We start from the raw sequence: 21,878 nt of genomic DNA on the forward strand, positions 1-21,878 counted from the left end.
TGGATGTACCGAGTAGCGAGACTTGTGAGCTTCATCCATTACAAGTTCGCGTAGACCGCCATAGAGAGGGACCCAAATCCGGCCCGTTACATAGTAGGCGCCGTCTGCCTTCTGTTCCATTTGTTGTCGTGAGCCGCGTAAGGCTTCAGCCTTGACGTTTTCGGGCTTCAATGCTTCTACCTGAGCATTTCGTATCTGTGCTGGAAGGTTAGACTGAATCGTAAGCTGTAGCGCTCGCACGTGCCGTGGTAGAGTGTCTTTTCTACTAAGGGCATCAGCCACAACATTGGCTTTGCCTGGATGGTACTTGATGGCACATTCGTAATCGTTCAGTAACTCGATCCATCGTCGTTGACGCATATTCAAATCCTTCTGCTTAAGGATATGCTCGAGACTCCTGTGATCGGTGTAAATCGTGCACCTGGTACCGTACAGGTAGTGTCGCCATATCTTAAGCGCGAAAACGACAGCTCCCAGCTCTAAATCGTGCGTCGTGTAGTTCCGTTCATGAACCTTGAGTTGACGAGAGGCGTAAGCGATAACCTTGTCGCGCTGCATTAACACACATCCAAGTCCCCGAATGGATGCATCACAATAAACCACGAAGTCATCTGTGCCCTCTGGCAATGAGAGGATAGGTGCACTGCAAAGTCTATCCTTTAGGTGCTGAAAAGCAGTCTCCTGGGGCTCTCCCCAGCGATAGGTAACACCCTTCTGTGTCAGTAGCGTAAGCGGCTGAGCAATCTTCGAAAAGTCTCTAATAAACCGTCTGTAGTAACCTGCCAGACCCAAGAATTGACGTATCTCTGTCGGTGTACGCGGTGCAAGCCAGTTTCTAATCGAATCTACCTTGGATGGATCGACATGGATCCCATCCTTGTTTACCACGTGGCCTAAGAAGTGGACTTCACGAAGCCAGAAGTCGCATTTAGAAAGCTTGGCGTACAACTGTTCCTTCCGAAGGAGTTCCAATATCAGGCGAAGATGTTGCTCGTGTTCCTCCTGGCTCTTGGAGTAAATCAGAATGTCGTCGATGAATACTATGACGAACTTGTCAAGATAGGGTTTGCACACCCTGTTCATAAGGTCCATAAATACAGCAGGCGCGTTCGTTAACCCGAACGGCATGACAAGAAACTCGTAGTGACCGTAACGAGTTCTGAAGGCTGTCTTGGAGACGTCCTCATCCCGGACTCTCAGCTGATGGTACCCCGACCTCAAATTTATCTTCGAATAGTAGCACGACCCTTGCAACTGGTCGAATAAGTCGTCGATGCGCGGAAGAGGATAACGGTTCTTCACCGTCACCTTGTTGAGTTCACGGTAGTCGATACACATTCTGAACGTACCGTCCTTCTTTTTCACGAAAAGTACTGGAGCTCCCCAAGGCGAAGAGCTTGGACGTATAAAGCCCTTTTCCAAGAGCTCTTGCAGTTGCTTTGACAGTTCCTCCAATTCTGATGGAGCTAGACGATATGGTGCGCGAGCTATGGGTGCTGCTCCTGGAGCGAGCTCGATCTGAAATTCGACCTGACGATGAGGCGGTAAACCAGGTAAGTCTTCAGGAAACACCTGAGGGAAGTCACGTACAATTGGAATATCCTCCAATTTCTTTTCTTTTGCTGATGCGTCTGTAACGAGTGCCAGAATAGCAGTGTGACCTTTACGTAAGCATTTCTGAGCCTTCAAGAAAGAGATGATGCCAACCACAGCACCACTCTTGTCGCCTTGAACTTTTAGGGGTTCCTGACCCGAACGAGGAATGCGAATAACCTTCTCGCTGCATAAGATTTCTGCCTGGTGTTGGGATAACCAATCCATCCCAATCACGACGTCGAAACTACCCAAAACTATGGGAATGAGGTCGATAGAGAAAGCTTGGCCAGCTAGGATAAGATTACAACCCTGAACTACGTGCGTGGCTTCTAGACTTTTACCGTTAGCTAACTCTACTACATGTTTGGTGGGTAAAAGTGTTGGTGCACGTTTTAGCAGTTGACACATTTTCACAGACATATAGCTTGTATCCGCACCCGAATCAAATAAAACAGTAACGTAAATATTGTCGAGGAGAAACTTACCCATGACAACGTTGGGATCGTTCACTGCGTCTCCTCTTCCCAAAACGAAAGCTCGACCTCTCGCCTCGTTGCCATTATTGTTGTTGTGCCCGCCGTTGTTGTTGCCATTGCCCTGGTTGTTGTTGCGGTTCTGGTTCTGGTTCAATTGAGGGCAATCACGCTTGAAGTGACCTTCAGCCCCACACTGGAAACATCCCCGGTTTCCACGCTGTGGCTGCTGCTGCTGCTGGTTCTGTGGAGCGGGTTGTTGAGGTTGCTGATTCTGATTCGCAGGCCGCGGACTCCTACAGTCTTTGGCCTCGTGACCCATCTTTAGACACCTTTGACAACGACCCTTGTTACACGGGCCATGGTGATGCCTGTTGCAGTTGTGGCACCTAGGTTGACTACCCTGATATCTCCTCTGTCTGTGACCACTAGAAGATTGCTGACTGGGACTCTGATAGTGGTCAATCTTCTGCTGCTGAGATTGTGGCTGAACAGATGCTGAACCTTTACTAGAATCTCCATCCCATTTTCTTTTACTGTCACCAGATGTAGCAGGAGTAACTGAGGTGGTGACGTTAGCAGTAGCATTAACACGCTTGGGCAGTTTATTCTGATCCACTGCCTGATCGGTGATACGGTGAGCGAGACGCTGGATTTCCTGGATGTTTTCGAGGTTAGCCGACGTCACGTGGCTCTGAATTTCTGGCGCCAATCCCTTGAGATACAATTCAATGCGCTTGTATGGAGGGTCCACCATAGTTGGACACAGAACGGCCAGCTCATTCGACCGTTTAGTATACACTTCGATCTCTGATCCAACCATTTTCAGATTATACAGCTCGTCTTCCAGCTTGTGTATGTCTTCACGCGTGCAATACTCACGCTTGATGAGTTCCTTAAAATCGTTCCATGGGGTGGCGTTAGCAGCTGCCAACCCTAAGATCTGAACTTGGGCGTTCCACCAAGTTAGTGCTATTCCTTCTAAAGTGCCGGTGGCAAACTTGACCTTGCGAGCTTCAGGGCACTCGCACATTTCGAATACTGATTCTAACTTTTCAAACCAATGGAGGAGTCCCACTGCCCCCTCTGTGCCGCTGAAAGAGTTTGGACGACAGTCCATGAAGTTCTTGAAAGTGCAGACAGGCTGCTGCGCGTGTTGACCTATTGTGTACGAATAGGACGAGAGTTAAATACGAGAGTTAGTGTAGGATCTCAAGATCCTAGTGTGTGCCTATACTGCAGGATTTACTACCTGCTTGAGCTGCTGCAACTGCCGCAGCAACTTGAGCTTGAACGAGAGCCTCTAGCTGGGCTTGTGTCATGTTGATTCGTCCAGACATGATCTTCATAGTAAAAGTAACGTAAATGAGAGTGGTTCGCAAGTAGGGCGATGACAGAAAAGTGTAAGCACGTGGGGTTTCTCATGCTATAGTATCACGTGTATCTAAACGTAATGCGAGCAAAGTTCTAAGCAATTCTAGCAAACAGGCAATAAACATAACCTTATTACCTAGGATGTCGAGTCTTGCACGTGGAGCAAAGCGTCGTTGTGGATCGTTGAGAGCACTGTTCTGGTTATAGTCCGGTTTTAATAAAAATGTTTTCCCATATTAAAACCAAGTTCTCTATAACCAATGGCTCTGATACCAATCTGTCACACCCCCAAAATCCACCCGCGGAGTACCACCGCTTGGGAGCGTGACTGACCAGGATCAAGCCATCAATCATATCAAACATAGCATTTAATAATAAAAGTAATCAATGTAAATCATCATGACATGATTGATGTTCCAAAACCAAACATCGTTTAAATAGCGGAAGCATAGTATGTAATCTCAAAATAATTATAAGTTCGAATAACGTTCATGAATCCAAATCCCACAACGACCTGCTCCTCCCTGTGCAAGCTCCATAAAGTACCTAAGGTCCTGCAAGGCATGCAGCAAATAATCAACAAACTAGTTGAGCGAGTTCACAGAAAGTAAGTTCATAATCTAGTGCATAAGTTTAGCTAGTGGGGGCTTCCCATACTAGTGTGTACTAAAGGTGGGGGCTTCCCAAACCTTATGTTCATAATACTGGTGGGGGCTTCCCATGTTTATCCTGGCTAATGAGGGCTTCTCATTAACGGTACTTACTAGACTAACTTCCGACCATGTGTTCTTCTTAACCGAGAACAGGAAAACGTACAGGGTCATGTAGGCTTTACGTGACGTGCCCTTCCCCGAGGACAGTGGTACGCGTGGGGGCTACGTAGGCTTTACGCAGCGTGGCCTTCCGACCTGGAAGCCAGTAGATGGTATTGGGTTACGTAGGCTTTACGTAACGTGTCCTCCCGACCCGGGAGACATATGGCAAATACTGGGTTACGTAGGCTTTACGTAACGTGTCCTGACTAACCTGTGGACGATGGTCTATAGTCTAGAGAATGCGTAAGTACAAGTAATCATTCCATATTCAACATATCCAACCCAATTCCCAACCCGGGAATCCCATGCCTTGGCTGTGTGAACTCACCTTGGTTTGCTCGGCAGATACACAAAAAGTACAGGTAGCAAGTAAATGGTCAACCACGTCCTATCATGGTTATTTATGCAAGTTAGGTTCGTATATAGCACGTTTGTATCACTTATGGTATCAAGTATGATCATGGCAAATCACATAACGTATCAGCAGTTCATATCGTGTAACGAGTCCAAGTAATCGGCCCAATAAATATAAGCAGTCCAATAACAATCAGTTAAACAGAATCCAAGTGTTCGGCCCAAACAGATAAGCAGTCCAATAGAATAGCAGTCATAAGTTTGGGCCCGTAACAATGAAGGCCCAACAGTGTACGTGCATAGCCGGTCTCGAGTCGCAACGGGGATCTCGAGTCGCAACCGGAGTTTACGAGTCGCAACAGCTGGTTGCGAGTCGCAATGGTGATCTCGGTTCATCATGGTCTGGTTACGAGTCGCAACGGGACTCGCAACCGTGGTCTCGGCTGGTGCTGTTTGTGGTCTCGAGTGGGGTTCCGACTCGCAACGAGTGATACCGAGTCGCAACCGTGTGTGTAACTGGTTTTCCTGATTTCATGCAGATCGGTTACAATCACATAATAGTTTCCAATTATACTCAACTCAATTAACCGATTTCTAACAATTCGTTTAGCATGATATCGATCAAACAAGGTATTTTATCAAGAACTTCTCATGAACCCTAACAATCATATGAACAATTTTTAACAATTCGCATGAACATATATCATAACATTTAATCCGAATCGTCTAGCACATCGACTGCTTACAAGCATTCCGATTACCGTTTAACTTATATCATACCATCCGATTTCTTGTGACCCTTGACTATACACATGAGCCGATTAACATCATACAAAACACATATATCCGATTTCATGAGTAAGCCAATTACATGGACATTATCTATCATCGACCCAATCTAATAATATCATACACAACAAGTTTCGGTATCAAGCAATCATCAACATACAAATCATAACACACAATCAATCAATACATAACCACTAACCGGATTGGAAAAGAAACAAGGGTGATCCGAATAGAATCCTTGTGCCGTCGGGTTCCAAGTAAGCGAGAGAGAAAAGTAGGAACTAGGGTTCTTGCGTGAGTTATGTGTTTGTAACAAATGAAATCGTAAACCCCATAGGGGTGTTTACACGTTTGAAGGGAGTGGGCCGAGCCCAACTCGGCAACCTATGTGCCCGCTTACAAACCACACGGCCCAAAGAGGCTTGTGCGGTTGTGTTGTGTGTGTGGGTTGTGCGGTTCGGGTCGTGTGCTTAACATACATACATGTAACACATTAGCACATAATATTTATCATTCACGAATGTTCACATAATTGCACATCATAATGTCATGGCATTCAATAATTACATCAAGTTCATATACGTTGCACATAATACAAACGGTTTCGAAATACGAGTTGTCACATTGAGTATGAGGAGTGTATACATTTATAAATGAACATTATTAAATCTATATAAAGCTATAAATTTATATCAATGTATATACATATCCCCTGTATGAAGATAATATATATACATACACGCACATATTTAGATATGCATACCAAGGTAAAACCAAGCTCTTATGATGTATAACCGTTTAGAGCTGCCAATGAAACTGCAGGTAGTGGTCGCATGAATCTGAATTCAAAAAAAAAAAAAAAAAAAAAAAACATTTCCAGCCAATTAAATTCTTAATTGTAAAAGATAGAATATGTAAGATGATTCAAAACTAACCGTGTGTCGTTACGCCAAAGCCAAGTAAAACGAAGCACAATTTGTAGAGTTGAAGCAACAATAACAGTAGTTCCTTAAGCCCCTCTCATAATCCTCTAAATTTTCTATATAAGCATCAACATGTGGGAGTCAATTGGATGTAATATTGAGCGAAACACTATAAGTTTTATAAAAGGTTGATGTGCAAGGGTGTAACCACTTCTTGAGGTTCCACGGTGTCGCTATATTGACCAGTCATAATGATTTAAACAGTAGTAGGCACGAAAGACTATGACGCCCCCCATCCACAAAACGACAGATGGCAAGCGTCTCGAAATACGTGTTTGTGTCAATGTGTTCAAACCAGCTACAAACAACAGTTTTTGAATCAGCGTTGTTTTTCCAGCCTAAAATAGACAAATAAACCAACCATCCCATGTCCCTGAATAAAATTAAGATAAGCTAAGAAATATCAAAGAATATGAGTTTTCAAAATTTAGTGGAAGTTGTAAACACTTACATTCCCACCACTTGTGGCACAAAAGTAGCTGGCGCGCTATCGTTATTGGCAGGCTAGGTAGATAGCTAGTTGTCAGCTGGTGTGTTTGGAGCGGACCAAAAAAAAGTGTTTAGGACATGCATTACTTATTATGTTGGATTAACGGCAATACAGATGATAAAAGCTGCTTGCCATAATCTGAGGCAAGCCAATGTCAACACATTTAGTACCCTGCAGAATCTTAAGGAAGCATATAAAACAAATCTTTTTAGGCATAATTAGCAGCAATCTATATACATATCCCCTATATGCAGATAATATATATATATAGACGCACATATTTATATATGCATATCAAGGGCAAATCAAGCTCATACAACCCAACCTCAACACATTTAGCAACCTTGAGGGTCAACGATGTCGCTATATTGACCAGCCAAAATGATTGAAATAGTTGCGCGCACGAAAGCGTATGCCCCCCCCTTCAATGACAGCTGGCAACCGTGGCCCAATATGCGTTTGTGTAAATGTGTCCAAACCAGCAACAAACAACAGTTTTTGAATCATCGGTGCCTCTTCTCCCTAAAATATACAAAAAACCCAATCAGCACATGTATCGGAATAAAATCAACAAACAAAAAACTAAGAAATTAAAAAGACTATTAGTTTTCAAAATTTAATGGAAGCTATAAAGAATTACATTCCCACCACCTGTGGCGCATGAATAGTTGTTGCGGTGGCGTTACTGGCAGAATACGGGGGTAGTTGGTCGTTGGAGGGCAGATGCATAATACTCAACGTGGTACGTACATAGTTGTTGTGTCTGGGACAGAACAAACAGAAAATATGGGTTTAGGGTGTGCGTAAGTTATTATGTTGGATTAACAGCAATAAAGGCGATAAAAGTTTTTTGGTAGTCTAAAAAATTACGGTATGGCAAGTATTGTTTATTGTGTCTCATCTGATGTCGCCAAATTGTTAAACGTCTCTTTATAAACGATGTTTCTGGTATGGTTTTTCATGCTACCGTTGCCATCCCCGACGATGACAATCTTTAAACCTTCAGGTGTCGTAACCCTTGAAAGCGCGACATATAGCTGACCATGGCTAAACACAGGCCGGGGCAAATACAGACCAACGACTTTTAATGATTGGCCTTGACTTTTATTAATGGTCATCGCATAGCATGGTTTTACTGGGAACTGGCGTCTTTTCATAATAAATGGCCATTTTGATTTCGTCGATGAAAGGGTTATTCTCGGTATTAATGCAGTATCTCCACGATTAGACCCAGTAAGTATTCTAGCCTTGATAACAAATTTCCCAAGGTCTGTTATAATAAGGCGGGTGCCATTACATAATCCTTGCGAGGGGTTCACATTTCTTAAAAGCATGATAGGGAGGCCTTCTTTTAAATGCAAAGCGTGTGGCGGCATACCTGACAATGTCAAATAATTAAAGAATTTAACTGGCCACATTTTTTTTGTCTGTAACTAATATTTTTGTGCCGGGTGAGGGGGAGGGGGGGTTACCTGGGAATGTCAAAGAGTTTAGAAATTCAGACGGATAGAGTTGTTCCTGTTCTAATACATCCGTGGACGCGTGACATATCTCATCAGAACTCTTGTAGGTCTTTGCGGTTCGTCTCAGTTGTGCAAACATGTAATCATTGATTTCGTCCGCATCTATATTGCGCGGGGTTAGTATTGCTCTTTCACATAAATAATCGTCATCAACCTGCCTTTCTGTAAACGACAGGAAGACAGCGTTAACAATCGATTCCACAGGAAGGCCACAACCATCTACGATGAATCTGGTGGGTATCTCGATCCAGGTTGGCTCATCCTCACCTTCTTTGGTCTTTGAAGGAACAATTCCATCGCCGATTTCTAACAACCATTTGTTGAAAAGTTGCCTATCCATGTCTAGCACACCTGCTGAGCTGTATTCGTTGACACGCATACTACGGTGGGGTCTGAAGAGTTTACAACTTTTCCACAGATACGATTTATTTATGCATGCCTGAACAACATCTTCTCTTTTTCCTTTTGGGATGACGGGCAGGATTTGTCTGAAATCACCACCAAGTAAAACAGGCATGCCACCAAACACGCGTTCCCTGTTTGCGTAGGCAGGAAACCCCAAGATATCTCTAAGTGTTTTATCAAGCGCTTCAAAAGCATATTTTTGCATCATTGGTGCTTCGTCCCAGATGATTAACCTCACCTCTTGTAACAGGTGTGCCAACTGGGTATTTTGTTTGATGGCACACGTGCTATTTTGAAGTAATTCTAAAGGGATAGCGAAGCGGCTATGAGCTGTCCGACCACCGGGTAATAGAAGGGACGCGATACCTGATGTGCAGAGATAGGTAAAGTGAGTAAAAAAATGGAGTTGCGTACGCGACCACATACATTATGTTGCACAAGAATAATAATACAACATTCCAGAATTATTTTTTTACCTGAAGATGCAACCGCAAGGGCAATCATGCCCATAGATCTTAAGCGTGATAGAATGGCTTTGTACAGGAACGTCTTGCCTGTCCCACCCGGACCATACACGAAATAGAACCCGCCTTTTCGGGTGGTAACAGATTCAATGACTGTGTCGTATATGGCCGTTTGTTTCGTGTTCAGTGATGCATATAATCGATCGTGTTCGTCTGTTATCTTTTTTTTATTGTAACTCAACTCTTCCCTAATTAGACGATTATCCATCTTATCGAGGAGCGACGTATCCGGCTGGGGCATATCTGTGAAATCCGATAACGATTTTCCATTTTTCTCCAATAGTTCATTTAGTTCGATCAGGCAGTAGTTCTTAAGCTGGTCGTCAGATAAATGTAACCCTGGGAACATGAAGAGCCTACGTTTCATGTACAAAATATCATCAGATAGTATCTCCCAATTTTCTGCCCAGAGTTGCGCCGGGCGATTCACTTCGCAAAACAACAACATGGTAACAAACAATTCCCGTAGTTGGGAACCGGACGCCCATAATTTAGCCTCTGACAGGGCGTCATTCCACTCCTTGTCATCATTAAGCAAGCCATACGCATAGCAGGCTTCTTTGAACGTTGCATATACGACTCCGTCGACCGTTTTTATTTCTTCAAAACTTCGAGGCCCTCTCACAATTCCCAACAACATTCTTAGATAATACTTTGGCCCAACTGCTGGATTGCAATACACAATCCGCCCAATGGCTGTCCGTTCCAACCGCGTTTTCCATACCTTGTTATCCTCTTGCCACACATACCTTGTTGGTATCTCGGCGTACGTTAACTCTCTTGCCGCTTCATCTCTGTTGTTTAGCGCAAACCATTGGGTGAACATCGTGTCTCGTATCCCGTCCCGGTTTAACAGGGCCGGTAAGTTGTCTGAATCACGTAACGTGAGCAGATGTTGGTCAGGTGTATGGAACGTTAGTTTCATGACGGATGGGAATGAGTAATGTATAGGGAATGCAAGCATTCTCCACACAGCTTCACATGGTGATAAGTACCGGCAATCCAGATAGTTTTTAATCTCATCAACCTTAACAATCTGTTGTGTACGCTTTTCACCGTTATTGCCAATGTTTTCCTGAACAACCATTGTAGCCCTGTCTGGCCCCTTGTTTAAGTATTTAAACAGGTATTTTATTGCTCGGGATTGGTTGCACCATTCAACATTGATGTGAGATTTGTACTTTAAGAGGAGGTAGCGGTTGTATGGGACGACAAAGCGGTTGTCAAGCTTCGTTTTACCCTTCTTAAAGAAGATCTTGGTATCTCGTCGGCGATAAACCGGGTAACCGTCTTCGTCAATTGTTGTTTCTCGGTAAAATGGTTTCGGAAAGTGTTTCATGCATTTTCCATCTGTTGTACACGGAGCACTGCGCGCATCGTTTCCATATGGGCCGTGCAACATGTAATCTGTTACGGCCTTATAGCCGGATGGATCGTCAATTTCCGATGGGATCTCTGCAGAAATCAAATCATCTATGCCAGCCGGTGTGCGAGACTCGGTAGAATGTTCAAGCCACAACAAAAGGTGTGCGTGCGGTAGGCCTCGTTTTTGAAACTCAATTGTATAAACAGCTGTATAGAACCAAGGGAACAAAGATTGAAGTCAGCAAGGGGAAAAGGGGAAAATTAGAAAGTTTAAAAAGGTTAGTATTTGTGGCAGAATTGATACCAAAAGAAAGAGGCGAGTTATTACAAACTGTACCTGCTTGGCAGCTACCAAAGATTTGTTTCTTCATAATATCTTCAATCAAGGAGGTCAGCTTTAGCTTAAAAACTCGTGATACAACATCTGCACGGTCATGAGACTTTTGGCCGGGTATGAGAGACACCATGTCTTCGATTTCAGGCCATTTTGGGTTAGCTGTAAACGTTACAAACAGGTCGGGGTTCCCAAAAGTGCGGCACAGAGCCATGGCGTCTTGGTAATTTTGGATCATATATCTTGGACTGCCCGTAAAGGTTGCCGGTAAAACTATACGTTGCCCGATAGCCTCGGCATTTGTATCCCCACGCGTCACAGCGTCACAAACATTATGATAGAGTTCAACCCGCAGTTCATTTTGGTTATTCCTCATCCAGCGCAATCTTTGTTCTTCGATAGCTGCGTATGAGTCAACTAAATACTGTTGGAATAAACGACCGCCTCTTAACAGGGTGGTGCCTTCGGTATTGCGATAATGGATTCTGTAGCAGTAGTATTCCCGCATTGTGACACATTGTCGTTTAGTCGCCCGATGTCCGGTGTTGTCATGGTAGTGTATTCGTTCGTGGAACCCGGTCTCTCCGTACGGAAACAACAACAGATATTGCAAAGCCATGTAAAGCTGATGTAATTCTGATATGCGTTGAAGCGCGCCGTGCTTTGTGCTAACGATAACATCACGTGGTTCAGTGTTGTCCCCAAAGTCGTTTGTGATAAGAACAGCAACTTCAGACACATTAGGGCGGTTGTATTGTGGATTGTTTATTATTTGGCCAAGTAAGCGTAGTTGACAATTGTTTCTTTCATTTTGAGTGCACCAGTCACGTGCCATGCGGAAGGCGTTAGCCAAAGGACTGTGGGTGTCTAACATTCTGATGAGGGACGCAACAATTGCTTCATCACATGTGTCGTGACAATGGGTCTGCCCAAACAAAGCAGTTATACGGTTTTTAACTTCGTTTTGCGTGTCGTAGAAATACAACTGAGCATATCTTGGTTGCTCACCTTCAACTGGCAACAGGGAGCCTATTCGATGGTAGTTCTGCCCACTTATTCGGAAGGTGTATAGGCTTCGACCACTGTTTATAGCATGATCAATCTTTCCCCCAAATGATGTGAAGCAGAACATGCTATTGTAAACTCTAATATGTTCTCTGAATCTAAGTGTCGACGGGTCGTTATAATCAAGTAATGATCTTAATGGTTCAGGCGGATCAAGAAGGCGAGCAAGCAAAACCTTGCCATCCTGGCAGCACGAAGAGAAAGTCGTCCCATCAGACGACTTCGCATTTTTATTCCTCTCTTCATACCACATGATCGCCGCACAATTATGGCACGTGAAGGTTGGACGACCAAGGTTCTGGTACCTAACATGCACACCTATGATATTTGTAACAGGAAAGCTTAGCTCAACGCACGATTTGGAGAAGCGTTTCAAACAGCATAGTGAAGCCAGATGCAAAAGGGAGCAAAACATGCATGGCAAGAAACAGGGTCGGGAAATACCTGTTGATGCAAACGCTGCCCTTCGTGGGGTGCGAACACGAATACCTGGTAACATATTAAAATATGGCAATGTTATTCCTACGTTGCATGATAGGCAGGGCAAAGGTTAGTCAGGTACAGGGCAGTTATGGTGGTTTACCTTCTGTTTTTTTAGGCCGAGAAGAGCGCAGGCGTGATGGGCCCGCTACGCTTTGATGAGAATGCCGTGTAGTGCAGGAAATATTGTCTGGAAAAACGTAATAGTTACGGGATTGATAAAAGGATAGTACTAAACATCATAGATAACGTTGCAGACCTTGGGCAGATACGGAGGGAGAATATGTTGTTGGTGGACATAAAGCAGGCTGCATCTGCACTGCATCGCTCCGCATGGCGTTTTTACCTGCAACATATGTTTTAAAACAACTATTATGTAGTGCTCGGAGTGGGCTGAGGGATGATGTAAGCGTGCAATCCAGAAAGTATGAATAGGCGTACTGCGCACCAGAGGGACGTTCATGAGGAAATATGGGGACGACCTTTAATTGATTCTCTTGAACACACTTTAGCGCCAGGCCCAGTGGTCACTGTAACAGTTGGCGGTTGTATTTGAGTACAACCTGCAAGAGGTACAAAACATGCAGATAGGATAAACGCAACATAGTAGGTAGGAAACTTATAAATAACTGACTAAGAAAGTAAATTCCACTCCATTGCGTGCGGCTTTACAGCGGCGTCATCAAAATTGGAGTGGTTAAACTGTTTGCAGCCTAGTTAGAGTTGTAATTTGAGCGGGCACGCATGTCGGTAAGTGGACATTTGGCTAAAAGGTTCCGTTTTTATGAAGAGTATAACTAACCTGCGTTGGGGTCAGCAGAGGAAGTAGTTGCATCTATGGTAGTTAGGGTAGGCCCACAGTATGTCACGACCTTCCCACTAAGACCCACATAATTACGATTTTGTATATGGATAGAATGTTTGCTACCCACGATGCTAGAATCGTTGCAGCTGTTAATCAATGCAAGGCCAAAATATGTTTGAATCTTTCCATCAGGCAACGTATGGGAACAACGACGGGCCTGTATCGAATTACTAACCACATCAGGAGCAGTAGGCCATAACCTGCAAACCTCGTCTTTTATGAGGGAACAGGAAGGGTTAGAATTTAGTATTTAAAACCCCATATGCGGGGTCGGGGATAACACTGCAATTAAAAGTCTCATACCTCTGTTTGTTCCAGCCTGTTCAATCAGTTTTAGCCCACAAACGTATTGGACCAACCCGTTAGGCAAACGACGTGAATATTCATGAAAGGCGAAAGAGGCTTCGAGCATCACAAAAGGGCGCACAGCCATCTGTATTTTGCATACAATGTTACATAACACATCATCCAAAATGAAGCATTCATATACGTCCCCGCCCGAGGGGGGGGGGGGTAAAACAAAGTAAATTGCTGGCAAGGAAAAGGCATAGTATCTACAACAAAATAATTATTAAAGAATGCATGCTAAAGCTTGTGTAAATATCATATTTATTGTTGGCCGCGCGCCTGGTTTTTTTCCCAAAATAACGTATGCAGCCACAGTCGGTCAGAAAAGGTCATATGTGGTTAGGTCTTTGTGTAGCTCAAGTCATGATTTGATTATTTCGTTGTTGTTTGTAATGCAGTCTTCTATGTAAGTGCTCACGAAGGTTGTATAGTGACACGGTCATCGCTTGTATATTTGCATTTATCTATATGGGTTATTCAACATCTTAGATAAAAATTCATGTAAGTCTTATATGATTCAAAAACTTATTTTACATTGTTCATTGGTATTATTCTACTGGAATATGCATGATTCCGAACAAACATTTATAGAACCCTTTTACAGTGGTTGGAAGTTATATGTGAATTTAAAGATGTAACAAAAGGGTTGGGTAAACGTATTTGGGAGCGTGTGTTCCGAGGTGGCATATTATGATCCTATTTGGACTATACCATCCCTTTTTAAGCGGAGTATTTTGATGCGATGTAAATGCGTGGTTGTATTGTTTTAAGAATTTCAGAGAGGCTGGTAAGGCGTGAAAATTACATATATTGCACAATAGTAAAGCAGCACAGTTTTCGCGTGGGCAAAAGGCATATATCTTGCCACATTATTTGAATCCATAAAAGGAAAAGTCACAAGAGCGCAAACAATTGAAGAAAATGAGAAATGACCACCGCCATATCAGTGAGAGCCCTTCTTAGCATCCCCACTATTGTCAACCACACCGGTACCATGTGCACGATCAACGGACACCCCCTCATCATCGTCATCCGATTCTTGAAGGTAGCTGCAAAGAAAGATGGAAACGTATGTATTGGCGCAAAGTTCCAACACGTAAACATTCGAAACAAGGGACAATTGGCAGGTGTAATTTACAGTTTTCTAAGTTTGCGTCCAGTTCCGGGTGTCGGAGGCGGGAGGCGGGAGGCTCGAACCACGCTTTGGGGAGTCAGATGGTATGGTACCCAAATCCGACGTGACACACTTAACGTTCCCATCTGTATCATCCAAACCAGGGCCGACAATCTTCGCACAATTGAAGCTCTCATATTCTCCATAACGGTAGTATGTGTGGCTCTTTATCTCAAAAGTGTGTTTTGTTCCAATAAGGGATTCGAGGGCGGAGGGTAATATGGGAGCATCTAGAGAAGTATCCTGCATACCAAATACAAACCAGAAAAGTTATCGCAACAATTTCCCACATGCTTCAAAATCATCTTGTAATGAGGAGTGCGCATACATTTAGCTGCTCTTCTACTAAGGATTTTGCGGTCCTCTTGACCAACTGCTCAGCAACCTCATCAAAGAGGGTGACAACGGTGCTCATCGTTCCATCAGTTACATCCGCTTGAATCCGAAACCTAGCAGGTTAAAGTAGATCAATAATAATGGTAGCACGGGGACAAAATTGTTTGGTGGCGAAGGTAGAAGGGTATCAAATCACCCTGGACAACAAAGAATCATCGCATCATATTGGTAGGGGAACAAAGTTATGAAGTTAGGCATGAGATGTTGAAGTGTATACCTCGTCCTTGGATAGTCAACCTTCGATTTGCACGCTTTGCAAACGAAGTAACCGCCCTCTCTTGTTAGTCCCCTACGACATTGGCTACCGGAACACGCGAAAAGATACCAGCTGTTCTTGGTTCTAATAGACGTAATCTCTACAACGTTCCGGAAAAGGATGGCCTACAACGAACAAAAACACAAGTAGGCAGATGGACAGGTTGTGTCGGAGAGGGTAATCCCTATTTCCATACAATTGATAGATTAGGCAGTTCTGTTTAGTAGGAGATTAGTAAAAAAAATAAGAACCCTAGGTGTTTTTTTTTTTTAATTTTTTTTGTGATAAAAAGCTGAAGAAATGAGATCGGTATGATCCCAACGGTGGTGGGTCACAATGGTGGTGGGGTGGCGCCAGCGGTAGCGGTGGTGGTAATTCTCGGAGTTTAAAGCGTACGTTAATTATGTTTTTTTTATTTTAAACAGAATAATGGTTGCCTGCACATACTCATACTCTGGGCACTGGTCATTTTCTGATGTTTTAATCTAAGAATGGCGAACGTAGAATGATTTATTCATTATCTTATACTAACTTTTAAAACAGTAAAAGATTTTAAAAAACAAAGCAGGATATGGGTGTTTATTAAATTACATTCAATAAAATCTACTATGCATGAATGGTTTTAATGCAGAGTGTGTGTAGTAGTTCAGTAATCATTCCCCCGAACAACCAAAGCGAGGACCACCAGTTTGTCGTTACCATAACATCAACGTACCCTTCCTCAAACGTCTTGTTTAATTTAATTTGTAACTTTCAACCAATCATTAGGGTGGGTTAAAGCTCATAAAGTCGGTTAATCATTTCTTTTAGTTTCTTGGTAGCTGCCGAAGGCATTTTTTTTAGAAAAGGGTTTGAGGAGTGCGTTGGGTAAAGTACTGGGTTACTGGGTGAAGCGGTATAAGGGGAGAGTCGCATGCAAACAGTCAGTTGGAGTAATACCTTTTTTTTGGATTTGTCAGCACGAACTCTGTCCACAAGCTCTTGTAGAGTTCCAACACTTACAACTTCCTCGGTGACTGGATCGCTAGCATCTCCAATAGGAACACAACTGGGAAGCATAGCTTCATATTCAGCAAGAGCAATAAACGGGAAAAAATAGATAATTAAAGTGTGTGCGACAAAGGCTGTAACAGTACCTGACAGACGACTTAAAAGTCTGCAGTGCGGGAACCTCGGAGGAATCAATGAGAATAGTTGACGATGAACTGGACAAACCAAGGACACCTGCAATATCTTAAGGTAGGTGAAGTTTTTTTAAGTAGTGCGCATCATAATTTACGTGTCGGAAAACAATCGTACCCAGGTAAAACTCTGCGCTCATGGAAGTCAGGATTAGGCAGTAGACAGCCGGGTTTTCGTCCTTCTTCTTAAGCATAACATCACCGAGATCACCCCACAGTGTCACTCTAACTCGGCGATTGCTGGGAGAATTTTGAAAATGTCAAAAAGTTAAAGGGTTAGGTTAGGGAAAAAGAAAGAACAAACAGGGGATAAGGATTAGGTACATACCGTTCGTTGGTTAGATTGAACTCAACCGCGCGAGCACCCGATGATTTTACAGACTGCGACCCCACCTCAGTAACATATCCGATAACATCTGCAGTGTAACGAAAATTAGCCTGAATTATAAATATGTCCAATAGCCTAACTAAGCCAATGTGGAGCCAAATTCTTCTGAGTAAACTAATTTATTCGTTTTACGTAGCTGATCGAACCATTCGGGGTACCCGGATTCTGAATTTATATGCTATCTTACATGTATATTTAACCAAAACCTAAAATCCAGCATTTATTCGGTGTAGCTAACCAATTAGTTTACTCAGTTGGTTAAATATACATGTAAAATAGCATATATAACAGGGTATTTTTGATATACTATACATATAAATTCGGCTGAGTTAACTAATTTATTCGGTTTAGTATGTATATTTTACATGTATATTTAACCAAATCCGAATAAATTAGTTTACGGCTTTTTAGGAACTCGAACCAACAGAGGACATATTTATCGCTATATTGGTCATATTTGCGGAGCCCAGATTCTGAATTTATACTGAAACACGGCTAGGGGCTGAACTGAAAACCGGATTCACCATTCGTTCAGTTATTTCTCGTACGTACACGACAGAGTAGATGGTATTCTACACCAGATAGTCGTTACTCTTTGTAGATTCGTAAAGCAAAATGGTTCTTACGTTTAAATTTCCAACCAGTTTGACCCATTACTTGGCCCGTTTACCATGCGCATGTTTTACATTGAAGTAGTAGGTTTTGTAGATTTTAAGAGTAAAATGTTTTTCTACCCAGGTGAGCCCTATCGGATGGGTCGAAGGATAATCTAGAAGTAGAAACAGCTGGTTCCTACCAGTTTATGTGGACAGACATCAAAGCCTCACTAACACCAATGGAACACCCGACTTTTACTATTTTTCAATGTTATACACTCTATGTGGATTCCCTTTTTATTTCTCTTAGCCCGTTATAGCAGTCTACAAACTAAATAAAAGATCAGTTTCATACTATGTGGGTTTAGTACTGGTTTTCGAGGCTGATTTCCCCCGCAAAAACGTTACACCAGCATCAGGAGAGTAAACATACCTACAAAGTACTTGCCCTCTGTTGGTTCGAGTTCCTCAAACGGCGTAAGTAAGAACGGGTAGCGCGTAAATGAACTACCGGCATCGTCAACCTTTTTAACTACCGTGGAGCCATTTAACCCGATAACAAAGGGGTTGTCTTTCAGAATCCGGTATTGATCGGTGCGTTGGACTACAAAACCCTTGAGTAAATATACCCCACCCTCTTTTAGCTTGTCAAAGAAGTAATGTGCAATGTTATTCCGGGCGGTACAATGCATGACACCTCCCTGCTTAAACCAAACAGTAGACTTTCAATAACGATGAAACTCGTAAAAGGGAAAGGGTATGGGGGGTAAAAGGGTGATAGTTACCTTTATATCACTGACGACATAATCAGTGCTCATGAAGCGGCCATTGACACTTGTGACGTCCCACTTTCTACAAACCATCACCGTGATGGGGCCGGTACTCCCTTCACGGAGGTCAGCAAGGACCAATTCGTTGCCAACACCAATTCCTGATGTATTAACACTAAGAGAGCTAGACATGACAGTAGTTTAAGAACTCTGAATATGGGTGAACAACAATAGGGAGGGTGGAGGTCATATAATAGAAAGTAAGACCATTCACCTTCCTAGGAAGAAATTGGGTAATTATTATCAATGCAATTAAAACCTACGGTAAGTCGCCCCATTGAATGTTCATGCAACTGTGGTATATAAAAGGCCTCATTAATCAATATCCCTAGCTAAAACTCTAAAATCTATACATAATTTATTCTTAAATAATAACATGGTATAATGCCACAATTTTAATTGTATGAAGAATCATTAGGTGACCACAACAATTCCTAAAATTAATATCACCTGAAGTTTCTTGAACAACCAAACAACCAACAATGGGGTAGACCCATAACAGGAAGAAGATATACATATACTTGACCATTAGATTCATCTCATTGAAGAAGATGCATCAATAATCCCCAAACTCCAAACCCTATTTACCCAAAAACTATCAAAACAAAATAACAAAAAAACAATAACAACACGATTTGTCTCTAAAGGCAACCATATTCTCAAATGTTTTGGGCTGGGAACTGAATCAAAAACACTATTTGTCATTAAAGACAACTCATATTCTCAAATGTCTAACTTGAAGATACTAACTGAATCTTACGTCTCGTTTGAAGGTTCCTTACGAAGAACTTCAAGTGCCATCTATTGAGGGTGTGAAAGGCATAACCATAACCAATATTTTTTTTGCCAGTTTTGACACTTAACCAAGGAAATAACGAAAGAAAATGTTCTTACTATCCCTCGCCGAAGGCAGCAGATAAAAGGGCTGCATGCTTCAACTTTAAAACACCGAAGCACCCAACCTAGTGAATATCATGGCAGATTTAAATGATAAGCCAAAAAAAAAACTTTGAGAAGGGTAAAAATGGAAATGATCACCCGAAGATTGTCGAACAATCAAATATCCAACAATGCCGTACGCTTGCAACACCAAGAAGATATACATATACTTCACCATCAGATTCATCTCATGAATAAGATGAATCGAAATCCCCAAACTTCAATCCTAGCTCACCCAAAAATAATCAAAACAAAATAATAAAAATAATAACAACAACACTATTTGCCTTTAAAGACAACCATATTCTCAAATGTTTCGGGTTGGGACAACCCGAAGGAATTTCCGTCATGAACCAATAATTCGTTTCTTAGTAGGTTTTTTGGTGTGTGAAATAGCCTGCTTTCTCAAAAATAATTTTTTTGTAACAACAACACTATTTGCCTTTAAAGACAACCATATTCTCAAATATTTCGGGCTGGGATGACCCGAATGACTTTCTGCCATGAACCAATAATTCGTTTCTTAGCAGGTTTTTTGGGGTGTGAAATAGTCTCCTTTCTCAAAAATAAATTTTTTGTCAAATAAAACGATTAAAATGTTGTATGCAGTAAAAGTTTATATTATCTTGAAACTCATATTCTCAATTGACTAATTTCAAGATGCTAATTGAATCTTACAGCTCGTTTGAAGGTTCGGTACGAAGCACTTCATGTGCTATCCATTGAGGCTGCAAAAGACATAACTACAATCAATATTTTTTTTCCCCAGTTTTCACACTTCATGGAAATAGCGAAAGAGAATGTTCTTACCGTCCAGTTTTCACACTTCATGAAAATATCCAAAGAGAATGTTCTTACCGTCCATCCCCCGGATATAGCAGACAAAAAGGTTGAATGCTTCAATTTTGAAAGGCCGAAATCCCCAACCTGATCAACATCATACTATATTCGGCTGATTCTTTAATAAAACTAACACCAATTAACAAATATCAGATCATTTAAACAGTGTATGCAGTGAAAGTTTATATTATCTTGGAACTCATATTCTGAATTGACTAATTTCAAGATGCTAACTGAATCTTACAGTTCGTTTGAAGGTTCGTTACGAAGCACTTCATGTGCTATCCATTGAGGCTGCAAAAGACATAACTACAATCAATTTTTTTTTTTTGCCCAGTCTTCACACTTCATGAAAATACCCAAAGAGAATGTTCTTACCGTCCATCCCCCGGATATAGCAGACAAAAAGGTTGAATGCTTCAATTTTGAAAGGCGGAAATCCCCAACCTGATCAACATCATACTATATTAGGCTGCTTCATTATTAAAACTAACACCAATTAACAAATATCAGATCATTTAAACTGTGTTACGCAGTGAGACACTACCTTCAACCTACTAATTATACATAAATAAGAGGCCTAGCATTTTAGAAAATAAATAAAAGAACAATTCCATACAATGTGTTGTTACTACTGGTTTTGGAGCCTGATTTCCGTCTGAAAACCGACTAATAATTAGAAACCAAAACACGAAGGGTAAATAACCGATTAATAATTAGAAACCAAGACACCAAGGGTAAATAAAGAAATTAGCAACCTGGTTTACGGATGTTGAACACAAAAACACCTAATCAACTTACAGATGAACAATAAACAAAAAACCACAACGAATTAATTTATAATATGAAAACTTAAATCATCAAATCAAACCAAATATAAAACCCTCAAATTAACCCAACTAATTTCTTCACTACATATTCAAAAGACCAAAACTGAAATTTGAAGTGAACATGTAAGATCAAACGAATTCAGAAAGTACCATTTTTAAAGGAAACGCACCATCGTCAGTGGTTTAGGGCTCAGTGTCGCCACATTCAAGCGTCCATCACTGCCGTCGAGTACCGCCTTCGCACACATCAGCGACTTCATTGCCGTCGGAGATTAAGGCATATCGCGGTAGTGATTGAGGCAAACGGAGATTAGGGTTTCAAAAACTCGAACCGTGAGAAAGACAGATGATGCCAGATTGGGGATTTCCCTTAGAATTCGTCGAGGAGGGGTTTGGTTGCGGAAGATGGATTCTCCATCTTCAAAAGTCGAAGTTTGTGATGCCAGTTTGGGGATTTCCCTTAAAATTCGTCGAGGAGGGATTTGGTTGTGGAAGATGGATTCTCCATCTTCAGAGATTCAGAGAACCCTAATTAAAAGGGATAACGGGGATGGAGGTTGATATTGATTTTGTATTATATTATTTTAATCAAATTTATTTTAAAAATTGCATTTAAAACATCATAAATTAGGCTTTAAAATAGAAGATGTAACTAAATTTTAGAT

At 42.0% G+C, this 21,878-nt stretch overlaps 2 protein-coding genes across 6 annotated transcripts; both read right to left on the bottom strand.

Moving 5' to 3' along the window:
• Positions 1-6,933: 6,933 nt before the first annotated feature.
• On the bottom strand, positions 6,934-21,803 carry LOC110918015 (replication factor A protein 1-like). 5 transcript variants are annotated; one of them, XR_002581038.1, is made up of 20 exons: positions 21,364-21,803; positions 20,762-20,830; positions 20,628-20,677; positions 20,354-20,512; positions 20,222-20,271; positions 19,499-19,769; positions 18,560-18,705; positions 18,208-18,475; positions 17,119-17,206; positions 16,909-17,030; positions 16,746-16,833; positions 16,549-16,657; positions 13,739-13,868; positions 13,373-13,648; positions 13,019-13,133; positions 12,830-12,916; positions 12,674-12,760; positions 12,535-12,579; positions 7,526-7,637; positions 6,934-7,396 (listed from the first exon to the last, which is right to left on the bottom strand). XR_002581038.1 is itself a non-coding variant. In XM_022162418.1 (16 exons), exons 6-15 carry the CDS (start codon positions 19,533-19,535, stop codon positions 14,928-14,930), a joined length of 1,416 nt encoding a protein of 471 aa, XP_022018110.1. In that variant the 5' UTR covers positions 19,536-19,769; positions 20,222-20,271; positions 20,354-20,512; positions 20,628-20,677; positions 20,762-20,830; positions 21,364-21,802; the 3' UTR covers positions 14,592-14,832; positions 14,922-14,927. The 5 variants fall into 5 exon arrangements, 3 of the variants coding, with proteins under 3 accessions (XP_022018110.1, XP_022018117.1, XP_022018104.1); XR_002581041.1 differs by lacking the exon at positions 7,526-7,637; XM_022162418.1 differs by lacking the exons at positions 6,934-7,396; positions 7,526-7,637; positions 12,535-12,579; ... (3 more) ...; positions 13,373-13,648; positions 13,739-13,868 and adding exons at positions 14,592-14,832; positions 14,922-15,200; positions 15,286-15,406; positions 15,571-15,734 and having other exon boundaries at positions 21,364-21,802.
• Positions 7,762-12,343, bottom strand: LOC110893035. The gene is made up of 4 exons (XM_035981719.1): positions 11,029-12,343; positions 9,279-10,898; positions 8,347-9,168; positions 7,762-8,252 (listed from the first exon to the last, which is right to left on the bottom strand). The coding sequence occupies exons 1-4, from the start codon at positions 12,341-12,343 to the stop codon at positions 7,762-7,764; spliced, it is 4,248 nt and encodes a 1,415-aa protein (XP_035837612.1).
• Positions 21,804-21,878: the final 75 nt, after the last annotated feature.

Source organism: Helianthus annuus, chromosome 2 (genome assembly GCF_002127325.2).
Source record: "Helianthus annuus cultivar XRQ/B chromosome 2, HanXRQr2.0-SUNRISE, whole genome shotgun sequence".
Taxonomy (NCBI): Eukaryota; Viridiplantae; Streptophyta; class Magnoliopsida; order Asterales; family Asteraceae; genus Helianthus; species Helianthus annuus.

Excerpts from the sequence above, each read along its gene's own strand:
- LOC110893035 (XM_035981719.1), bottom strand. The coding sequence starts at position 12,343 with ATGTGGTATGAAGAGAGGAATAAAAATGCGAAGTCGTCTGATGGGACG. Across the intron at positions 10,899-11,028 it reads CTTTGGTAGCTGCCAAGCAG|CTGTTTATACAATTGAGTTT; the intron begins GTACAGTTTGTA and ends GGTTCTATACAG. Across the intron at positions 9,169-9,278 it reads CCTTGCGGTTGCATCTTCAG|GTATCGCGTCCCTTCTATTA; the intron begins GTAAAAAAATAA and ends TCTGCACATCAG.
- LOC110918015 (XM_022162425.1), bottom strand. The coding sequence starts at position 19,535 with ATGCAGCCCTTTTATCTGCTGCCTTCGGCGAGGGATA. Across the intron at positions 17,207-18,207 it reads AGAGGGCAAGTACTTTGTAG|ATGTTATCGGATATGTTACT; the intron begins GTATGTTTACTC and ends GTTACACTGCAG. Across the intron at positions 15,201-15,285 it reads TAGTAGAAGAGCAGCTAAAT|GATACTTCTCTAGATGCTCC; the intron begins GTATGCGCACTC and ends TTTGGTATGCAG.